This window comes from Limulus polyphemus, unplaced genomic scaffold (assembly GCF_000517525.1).
Source record: "Limulus polyphemus unplaced genomic scaffold, Limulus_polyphemus-2.1.2 Scaffold964, whole genome shotgun sequence".
Taxonomy (NCBI): Eukaryota; Metazoa; Arthropoda; class Merostomata; order Xiphosura; family Limulidae; genus Limulus; species Limulus polyphemus.
The window spans coordinates 340698-352698 of NW_013666574.1; the positions used below are offsets into that span (position 1 = coordinate 340698).

The following is a 12001-nucleotide window of genomic DNA, read 5'->3' on the forward strand; positions in this document are numbered from 1 at the left end:
AATCACAAAATCTCGTTCCCATCTTACCTCACATGGGAACTTAATGTGCTGGTTTATTCTCTTAATGACCCGTTTAAAAAAGTTTTCATAATTGGGGGGGGGGGCACCGTATTTATGTTAATCGTGGCCGTTGAATTCAAAGTTGAAAATGCGATTTTCACAAGTCTATTCCACACTGAAAGGGGCACTTTGCTACGGGGGGCAAAATTGGGGGCACGTCCCCCCTATAACATTGGTCAATATCGAACAAAGAATGGCCCACAAAACTGTCGCTAATACAATGATTAGTGAACGTTAATTATAATTAAATAAAAATGTTACAGGGTCAAAACGGAAAAACCCAAAGTAGTTTGGATAATTGTTACCTGTAACTTTTTAATAATAAAAAAAAAAAGGTGTGTTAATGATGGAAGATACGAGTTTCCGCTTCGTTTTTTTTAAAACTTGGAAACATGTTAATTAAAAATGGTCCCCAGCTGATGCAGATGTATCTTAACAGTATGCTGGACTTGGTTAAAGAAATATAGTTTCTCTTCTGCTTTTTCTAGATCGGGGTTGCTTTTCTATTGAATCTGATCTGTACTGGCAGAATTTAGTGACGAAACATTACTTACAGGTTTCACGAATATTAGTGCTAGACTTATTTCGGTCATTTTTTTTTAAAAGTCTTGTATCAAGAAGACTATAATGGTTGCATTATGGCTGGAGGTCATGAACCAAAGCTTCATTTGACGTTGTTTTAAAGGGCGGGGGCAGATGCCACACAATGAAAAAACCCCTTTAATTCTCTAACAACGAAGTTTGGAGACTCGGTTTCCTCTGGCACCTGTTGTCTGGATATTTGGTATCCTCCAACAATGATGGTTGGAGGCTAGATATCATCTAACAACGATGTCTGGAGATTGGGTAAACTCTGATAACGATGTCTGGAGACATGGCGTTACGCATACTCACTGCCTTTGTCCAATAGTTAAGCAGTATATGTTTTTAGTAATTGAAAAAAAAATAAGAAGCTACTTAACCCTTGATTTTGAACAAGGGTACGTTATATATCAGGCCACACATTTTGTTAGTGTGAGTACGTTTTTTGTCCATTGGCTTATTTATAACAGTTTTAATTATTATGAGACTTTTTTTTGACCCCCTCACATCACAGATATATTAGTTAAACGTTCAATAAAACATGTTTGTCATTACACATTTGTTTGATACCTTGATAATAGGAGGATTAAATGTAAATATTTACATTAATCATGCCATTATAAAACGTAAAACCTATAAGGCATGTATGGGTTGGCCCAATACTTACTTTCAATGTGTTAATCACGTGCTTACTGTAATTGGCTTGAGCAATAAGATATTATATCTTAATATAGTCACTAGATGGCACCACAATGATACCTGGGAAGTTGGAAAGCATTTAAAAAATTTAAATTTGAATTCTATAGAAAAATTCCGCTATTTTCTCGGCATACTTTTTTTTTTTGAGATATTTTATGAAAACGTGATAGTGGATGTTAAAGAAATGTCACAATCCAAGCGTTTCGCGGAAAACTGTTACAAATGTCTTTTGGTAATAGTGCTTTAACAAACTGGGAAATTTGACTTAAAGTCCAATTTAGTAGCTGAAGAACTAAACTGTAACCCCCCTAAAAAAAACAACAACAACTGAAATTTGATGTTTGCTGCAGTAACTTGTAATCATACCAATACAATACAATAAACAATATGCACGAAAATGATGGCATACAAAGAAAATTAAATTAGAATTCCTCGTGCACAAAGAACATTTGTTTTGTCGATGAAAAATAGAACATCATTGGGTTGGTTGGTTTTGAACTAATTATTAATAACGTGAGAGATATCTGCACTTTTTTTAATTCCATTCATTTTCACGGAGAAATTTAGGCCTGTTTATTAGGCTTACAATCGAAGAAGTAAAAAAAAAAAAGTGTTCGTGATTTAATATTCGTAGTTCCGTTTATTTCATTAACAATAAAATGAACGTTACTTTTTTTCAACGACAGATGCCGCTCCAAAACTTCAATGTGTATTGTTCACTACTTTCTGCGAACCATGATGTGTATCTAACATTCATAATTCGCAGTAGAACAAAACCAAGAGAGAAAAATGCAGCTGTCTGTTTTATGTTTTTAAGCATAAAGCTACGCAACGAGCTATCTGCCCCGTGTACATAGCAAGGATAGAACCCCAATTTTTAGCGTTATAAGCCCGCGGAGTTCGTTACTTGTGTGCAGAACAATTTCGTAATAATATACACGTTCATATAGTCATAAGTGACTAAAGAACGTCAAGAAATAAATAGTTTTAGGGTCATGATTAATAATCTACACATTTACAATGATTTAGAAATCATCCACTGTGCGCATGCGCTAAAGTGTGTATAAATATCATCAAGGAGGTAAGAGAACGACTGAGTTTAGTACTGGGCTGTCAGGAGATCTTTGCTGCTTGAACTAACAGAAATACAAATAACGTATGCTAATTCCTCTCAAAAGACGGACAAAGAATTCCTTCGTAACTTTACCTAATAATTTGTATTGCTACATAGTTATGCATATATTTTCTGTTCAGTACAGTATTAGTAAGGTTTCAAAACGGGCTGGGTGGGTTAGGATACTCACCTATAGTGAACGAGCTAAACCTAATTCAATAGATTAACAAAGGAAAATCGTTTAAAATTCTTGTTCTGAGCCCATCGGTACACATCGAACATCTAAAATCTGATCGTAAGAATAAATATTGCTAAATGTACGAGAAACGGCCGTTTCAGAACCCGAAACTCCGACTCTTTCATGCTAAAACGTGCAGCCCACACTAACTGAACAAGTAATGGATCTTATGAGTAACTTCACGTAACGCTAAGGGAATTGTCATGAATCAAAGACTACGCTAAACAGATATGTATAGTATATTCCAGAATTTCCTTTAAATATATTGGAAACAAAGCCCCTAAAACAACACACGGCTTCAAAAACTTCCACCACAACAAACTGAATAAAAGTCTAGGCTACTAGACTCGCCCGTTGAAGGCGTGTGACCGTTGTCATAGTAACAGCATCTGCAGACGTTGCATTTTTGAGGTCACGTGCTAATATGTACAATACTAAGATTAATAAGTTCGTTTATACTTTCCCGTCTTCAGCGTGTGGAGAATATTCTTGTTCAGAAATGTTTTATTTTAATTCATTCTTTTTTTCCCCCTCGTCCGGCAGTGCTGTTGAAGACTGGAGCTTGACGGTGTTTTATAAGTGCTCTTTACTCGATTAGCATTTCTGTAAAACAAACTAGCAGAAACAATAGTACAATCAGATTCCAGCCACACACCTGTTAGGTATCTGCATGGTATAGCTAACCCTCGTTACAGAAACTGTAAACCAACACCTGAAATACGACGGAGTAGGTAATTCAATAAGTGAATTACTGTAGTTACAAATGTTAAAGAACCTGCAGAACGAATATGACCTGTTTGTCAAATTTAAGAGCGGTTCCTTGGTTGTGACGCTGACAATTTGAGGATGCACATTACTGGTAGAACTGGTCAGTAGTGGACGCAGGCCCTTCGGTGAGATCCGGTGAAACAAACAGCTATTAAAAAACCAAAGTTCTTCATATTTGGATTGAGTTTAAACAGACAGTTAAAGAACAGGTGACGTAGACTACGGCTTTAAATACTAGACTTGGTTGCACCACTAATACAATTTTGGTATGAAAATGAAGAAAAGGGAAAAATGAAACTTAAAAAAAAAAAGCTTTAACAAGAGCTGTTTAGAGCGAGTTGTAAAAAACCGAGCCTATATCCAACGATTCTTGAAATAGTAGCAGTTTGAATCAAACTGTGGCTGTTCTCTGAACTAATCAGCAAGACGTCATTCAGAGCATGCGCAACTCTTAAGACACAACAAAGCCACGCTTAAAGTGAAAACCCACGGGGAAAAAAAACAATAAATAAGCTATACTTTAACTCAAAACTTTCTTAACTACCCAAGAAAACCAGTTATGATACGAACATTTGCTACAACACACGAATCGTTGTTAAGCCTAAACATATACAGTAGCTTCCATAGTAAAGCAGTTTTCGGTACTTACAATAACGTAGTAGTGAATGAAAATAGATTTAAAAACTATTTATATAAACTACAATATCATAACATACCGATATTAGTATTTCAAACTCCACGATTTTTCTCACTAAAGAAGTATTTCAACCTTACATTGATCGACTACATTTTAGGCCTAACACTAACGTTATTATTAGTTTCTTTCATTGTCATATTTCCCCATGAGAGAGCGATTCTCTTTTAAAAGTGTAATATTAACAATACACGAGAACAATTACCTTTGGTTTAATACAGTGCAACGTTATTTGATAACCGACATTTTTGTTACAGAGTATAAATAAAATATTAACACTTGAACTAAGATTTTTAAAAATACCGATCATTATGACAGTGAATTGGACAAATTTTTTTTTCGACATTATAATGTTTATAATTATATCCAATTCCGTTAGGAAATCACTGTACTATTTTGTTTAACCGTTCACAAAATAACGTTAATTTTCTTAACTTTCTGCACGAAAAACCAAAACTACCACTAATGCTAATACTTATTTGAAACATTTAGATTATAGAATGAATTATTTAGGAATAATTTTGGGGCATGAATTGAAATTGTAAAGTTGACTAATCTCTCGTGAGGAAATATTTTCGTCATATGGTAACCTACTTAAACTTTGAGCACTTTTTTTTGTTTATATAAACACCGATTTTCTAGCTTTGTAGGCTTAACGATGTCCCAACTATTTTGATTTTGATGCGCAAGTCAATGCATGTCTGCTACGTAAAATTTCGAGAAGCCTATATGATCATATTAGATGATTGTAAGAGAAAAATTTTATATTGCAAGAAAAAAAATCCAAGGTAAAGAAGAAAAACCCGCAGTTTAAGTCTTTCACCTCCAGTGGTTTGAGTGGGATTTTGAAGATAGTCGCCATATTATAGGAAAAACTCAAATTTAACACACACGTCCGTCTGCACGTGCTCTTTACCGCTCTGTTTTGTGTACTGTTCTTCACTAAAGCACGTCTGAGTTTCGTTTCTAAAGTTGTTGTTTCCAAAGTCCTTCCGATAGCACCGGGACCATGAATACTTGTTTAATATTAGGTTGTTTACTACCAGAGGAAATTATGAAGAACCTGTCCACGTCAGTCAAGTGGGTGAAACAAAAAAGTTTTTACCTCGGCTAGGTCTCCAAGTTGTTAATAAACATTTGAGTGAGTAGCTTAAGTTATGAGCTACTCATTTTTATTTTCTGTTTCAAACTATGTTTTGGGGAACCTGATACGCTTCATCTTTACCACCATACGTTAAAACACGGGACCAGTCCTTTCGTCAAATTGAAACATTTGTTTTTGTATTTCGGCACTAATGATCCAAAAAGGGGAAGGATTAATCCCAACACTAGTCTTAAACGAAATACTGTTCTTTGATTTCCACGTTCTTTCCTTTGGGAGGCAGCGGAAGTGTCGCTGATTTGTCAATGGAGTTTTCTCTGGGCTTCCAAACTGGTGACCCCGCTGGTTCAGATGGTGGAGGCTGGTAGTTTGTCGGTGGATTGCTGGAAATGATAAGTTTCGCTGAAGAACTACATGTACTGGAGTTAGAAAGCGTAGAAGCGGTACTGAGGCTTAGGCCTTTCGTAGTCCCAAGATTGGGTTTTCCGTTTATACGTCCCTGAGATCGTTCAGATTTCTCGGACTTGTCTGACTTATCCGACCTGTCGGATATAGCCACTGGAGATTGTCCTCGTGACTCGGACAGGTCCCTGGAGGCGCTGATAGGAACTTCGCCGTCCGCCACTGTCTTACTTCTTGTTCGAAAATTCTGGTCGACGTTGTCGTAAATTTCATACTCGTTATTTACTACACTCGCGGAGTGGCGCTGATGTGTTTTCGCGCCCTTTTTGCTAAGAGTCCTGCTCATGGCTTGCAAATCGGGGGGTTTCCGGGGGACTGCGGGCTTTTCTCGAGGTCCCTGTTTATTGGCTGGTACTGTCATGTTTCTAACACTTTCTCGAATTATCTGTCTGATTGTTCGAAGAAAGGCATTCCGGAAATCACACGTGCTGAAATATACATAATCAAACTTTATCCTATTTCACCTGAATAAAACAAACATAATGACAAGTAATTAAACTTTACCTCACTAACTCCTTAGATAAAAACATAATGACAAGTAATTAAACTTTACCTTACTCTAACTCCTTGAATAAAAACATAATGACAAGTAATTAAACTTTACCTTACTTTAATCCTTAGATAAAAACATAATGACAAGTAATTAAACTTTACCTTACTCTAACTCCTTGAATAAAAACATAATGACAAGTAATTAAACTTTACCTTACTCTAACTACCTGAATGAAATAAACACCATGGTGAATTTCTAGAAATGTTTTTTAACACTACTTCAAACTCTCGACCATTAATGACTAATAAACACGAATATTCTACGGTATCCGATCTAATCATCATATTTGTTCGTTAGTTGGAATGAACAGTTAGCGCCCTCTACCGTATACCCAAACAAGCCAAGATCACACCGTACATTTACAAGTAATATTAAAGACCTCTGGTGTTTGTGTCGTCACCCTATATAAGATACACAATATGTCAACACACAATAAGTAATGGAATAACCCGTAATGGGCCTGTTAAGAACGAAGTAGCTTACCCCAGAATTACTGATAATATTTTAAACAATTTTTTGAAGTGCTTAGGCGTTCATGACATTGTTTGTTACAAGGTTCCAAATACTATATGAACAAAAACACAATCAATAATGTAATTAATGTCACTTTCTACTGATGGGGGGCCTCATGTATTTTACATAGGAAAGTAATAATTTCACCCGTTTTTTTTACACTTAATGCAGTGACAGGCAATACGAAGAAATATGTGGGTACTACGGTAGTGAACGGTACAAATAATTCTTCTCGTGATTCATGGCATGCGCACGTTTCACTGACGTCACAGCAGTACAAATTGCAACATTAAGCGCCCCTTATGTGACGTCATTTTAGTGTCTTCTGACTGATTGACAACACACTACTGTATACTGGTTCGAGTGGTACTAATTGCAACGCTAAGTGGCCCTTATGTGACGTCATTTTAGTGTTGACTGACTGACAAACAACACACTACTGTATACTGGTTCGAGTGGTACTAATTGCAACGCTAAGTGGCCCTTATGTGACGTCATTTTAGTGTCTTCTGACTGATTGACAACACATTACTGTATAGTGGTTCGAGTGGTACTAATTGCAACGCTAAGTGGCCCTTATGTGACGTCATTTTAGTGTCTTCTGACTGACTGACAAGACACTACTGTATAGTGGTTCGATTGGTACTAATTGCAACGTTCAGTGCCCCTTATGTGACGTCATTTTAGTGTTGACTGACTGACAAACAACACACTACTGTATACTGGTGCAAGTGGTTAAAATTGGTAACTCCTCCTAGCGGCCTTTGCCTCCCTTTCGTGGAAATTAGGGTATTGCTATGTAACTCCTGGAACACGGTAATATAAAACGTTTTCTATTATAAATTGTAAAACAACTGGTTTTTAGTCCTACCTGTTAGATAGTTGATATACTTTCTCTGAACGTCTTTGTATCTGGGATTTCAAGTGGATGAGCTCCCATAGGAAATGAGATTCGCCATCTTTAATTCCACTAGCTCTTACTTGGACTTCGGTCACAGGGATCAACACTTGATAACGGATAATTTCTACCTCAGGAGCACTTGCCTTGCTAGAGCTTCCCTGTTAAAATTAAAACACGTTTAAAAAATGTCATGAGACTTTTTGAAACGTTTTTATTCAACAAGCAGTGCAAATTTGATTTCCAAGAAAATAAAATATACGCGAATTAATCTTTTATATAAAGTTATATCAATTTTATGTAATACCAAGATTAAATCATCTTTAAAGTGGTAAATAAAACAGTATTTCTTATTTTGACCGCTAGGAGTTACTCCTAGCGGTCAAAATAAGAAATACTGCTCGCAATCTTTTCATATATATCCGCAGTGAATCAAATCGCTAGTTCTACTGGCTTAAAGATTCTCAATTAATCTTAGATTCTAAAGTTTACGGCACAACAAGCCTCATTATATTAAATGTTATATTATAATGATCGTTTGATTGCTGTATATTTCTAAAACATTATTTGATTTTTCTGACATCATATTCCAGACGATTATAATTCTGCGTTTTAATAAATAAACACGGGTAATTCTAAAGTCAAATAGCGTGTATTCTGTTATAATAGTAAGTTCAGTTAAATTGTAAATATAACAGTCAAATTGACCATATTGTAAAATTGTGATTAGTCAGAATCCACGTCATAGAAATCTGAGATTGATTGTACACGCGATGGAATTCTGGGGCTGGTCAGTATGACACGCGATGGAAATTCTGGGGTTGGTCAGTATGACACGCGATGGAAATTCTGGGGCTGGTCAGTATGACACGCGATGGAAATTCTGGGGCTGGTCAGTATGACACGCGATGGAAATTCTGGGGCTGGTCAGTATGACACGTGATGGAAATTCTGGGGCTGGTCAGTATGACACGCAATGGAAATTCTGGGGCTGGTCAGTATGACATGTGATGGAAATTCTGGGGCTAGTCATATCGATTACATAACGTATGAGATTTAAATGAAAGAGCATAAAAATCATTATTAACGAAATGGTAACATAAAGGTACCAGGGCCTCTCTTAAAGACATCATAAGGTACGTGAAGCACCAATGAAGTGTGTTTTCAAACACACACAGACCTGATCGAATTGACTTTAAAAGTTAAATTGAACTCAAACACTAATCTTAGTTTCTCTCGGATATAAGTTTTGACAAAATCGTTATTTTACCCTTAATACAAATTAATTTATTTGAAATGATTAAAGGCAGAAATATACAACAGTCTCCAAACTATCCGAGGTTAAAGTACAATCCCACATCTTCCTATGCATCAAGATTTGGTATTAAAGTAATATTCTATCATAACTGAATTTTAGGTCTTAAATTACTCTGTCTCTATATATATAATTGTTCTAAAAAGACGTCTGTGGAAAGCCGAAGAGAAACAACTTGTCAATGGAAGAACGGACAACGATGGTTATATTTTAAGTTTTATTTTTTTTTTATTTGAACATTCTCGTAACACACAATAACTACTGAATACCAGGTAATTTACCATCAACTTTTTCTTCTGTCTGATCCTTTCCTTGCAAAGAAAAACTACGGCCGTCTTGAAGACGAAACACATGGCATGTAATTCCAGTCCTTTCTTGATTTTACCCAGAAACTCGGACATATTCAGCCATTCCACGCCTCCGTAATAGAGGAGCTCTCCAGGGCTGAGGTCCACATTCTGTATCGGAAAGTACAGTTTGTGAAGTGTCTTCACGATAAGTTATAGAGTTACAGGCTTGATATATATAAATCCTGCTATTACCTTTTGTGTGGGGCTTACAAAACGAGTCAGAAACAGTTCAAGTTCTAACTTAAACTACTTACAATAAACAGTCCACTATCAGTTCTAACTGTACAGTTCCTACACTACTTACAATAAACAGTTCACGAGAAGTTCTAACTGTACAGTTCCTACACTATTTACAATAAACAGTTCACGAGAAGTTCTAACCGTACAGTTCCTACACTACTTACAATAAACAGTTCACTACAAGATCTAACTGTACAGTTCCTACACTACTTACAATAAACAGCTCACTACAAGATCTAACCATACAGTTTCTACACTACTTACAATAAACAGTTCACGAGAAGTTCTAACTGTACAGTTCCTACACAACTTACAATAAACAGTCCACTACAAGATCTAACTGTACAGTTCCTACACTACTTACAATAAACAGCTCACTACAAGATCTAACCATACAGTTCCTACACTACTTACAATAAACAGTTCACTACAAGATCTAACTGCACAGTTTCTACACTACTTACAATAAACAGTTCACGAGAAGTTCTAACTGTACAGTTCCTACACTACTTACAATAAACAGTCCACTACAAGATCTAACTGTACAGTTCCTACACTACTCACAATAAAGAATTCACGAGAAGATCTAATTGTACAGTTCCTACACTACTTACAATAAACAGTTCACGAGAAGATCTAACTGTACAGTTCCTACACTACTTACAATAAACAGTTCACTACAAGATCTAACTGTACAGTTTCTACACTACTCACAATAAAGAATTCACGAGAAGATCTAACTGTACAGTTCCTACACTACTTACAATAAACAGTTCACGAGAAGATCTAACTGTATAGTTCCTACACTACTTACAATAAACAGTCCACTACAAGATCTAACTGTACAGTTCCTACACAACTTACAATAAACAGTCCACTACAAGATCTAACCGTACAGTTCCTACACTACTCACAATAAACAGTCCACTACAAGATCTAACTGTACAGTTTCTACACTACTTACAATAAACAGTTCACGAGAAGTTCTAACTGTACAGTTCCTACACTACTCACTATAAAAAATTCACGAGAAGTTCTAACTGTACAGTTCCCACACTACTTACAATAAACAGTTAATGAGAAGTTCTAACTGTACAGTTCCTACACTACTTACAATAAACAGTCCACTACAAGATCTAACTGTACAGTTCCTACACTATTCACAATAAAGAATTCACGAGAAGATCTAACTGTACAGTTCCTACACTACTTACAATAAACAGTTCACTACAAGATCTAACTGTACAGTTCCTACACTACTCACAATAAAGAATTCACGAGAAGATCTAACTGTACAGTTCCCACACTACTTACAATAAACAGTCCACTACAAGATCTAACTGTACAGTTCCTACACTACTCACAATAAACAGTTCACTACAAGATCTAACTGTACAGTTCCTACACTACTCACAATAAACAGTTCACTACAAGATCTAACTGCACAGTTTCTACACTACTGACAATAAACAGTTCACGAGAAGTTCTAACTGTACAGTTCCTACACTATTTACAATAAACAGTTCACTACAAGATCTAACTGTACAGTTCCTACACTACTCACAATAAATAATTCACGAGAAGTTCTAACTGTACAGTTCCTACACTACTTACAATAAACAGTCCACTACAAGATCTAACTGTACAGTTCCTACACTACTTACAATAAACAGTCCACTACAAGATCTAACTGTACAGTTCCTACACTACTTACAATAAAGAATTCACGAGAAGTTCTAACTGTACAGTTTCTATACTACTTACAATACAAGTTCTAGCCGTACAGTTTTATCACAATAACAATGAAACAAGTTACACAGTGAACTACACATATTAAAACTGTAATCAACTTTGACATTAATGTTCATCTGAGATCTTAACATATTGTATGACGTCACGTCTTTCTGAGTAGGTTTTTATATTAAACTCGTTTCATGTTATATTTTACATATACACTGTAGATGCCATAACGAAAAGTATTGTTAACCGTTGAAACTGTTGATAAACAACGAGTTACTCGTTTTATATCACATTATAATTCGTTATTATGAGGGCTGGGCATTCTTTTTAATATGTTAACTGTAACCATTGAATTCAAAACTGAAACAAAGACTGTGTCTAATAAGTATACACGAGTCTATACCCCACTGAAAGGGGCATTTAACTACTAAATAATTACCCTACACATTTGTAAACATTTATATATATATATCCATACACCTGAATAACTTAAAACGTTTTTATTGTTGAACTGATAAACACTTCATTAGAACTCACTGTATTACACATACTAATGATGAGGATGGGAGTATTACACACACACACTAATGATGAGGATGGGAGTATCACACACACATGATGAGGATGGGAGTATTACACACACATGATGAGGATGGGAGTATTACACACACAT

The 12001-nt window shown here is 35.8% G+C and overlaps 2 protein-coding genes across 3 annotated transcripts in view; one reads left to right on the forward strand and one right to left on the reverse strand.

Annotated features, from left to right (window-relative positions):
- The window catches only part of LOC106461461 (wiskott-Aldrich syndrome protein family member 2-like), an 87781-nt gene that overhangs the window by 51682 nt on the left and 24098 nt on the right, over positions 1-12001 (forward strand). The gene's annotated exons all lie outside the window — the stretch shown is intronic.
- LOC106461457 (protein still life, isoforms C/SIF type 2-like) overlaps positions 57-12001 on the reverse strand; it is a gene marked incomplete at its 5' end in the record, with an annotated part of 40130 nt that continues 28185 nt past the window's right edge. Inside the window, 3 exon segments of the mRNA XM_022388427.1 lie at positions 57-6147; positions 7657-7844; positions 9280-9456. Of these exon segments, the coding sequence (XP_022244135.1) occupies positions 5490-6147; positions 7657-7844; positions 9280-9456 (1023 nt within the window).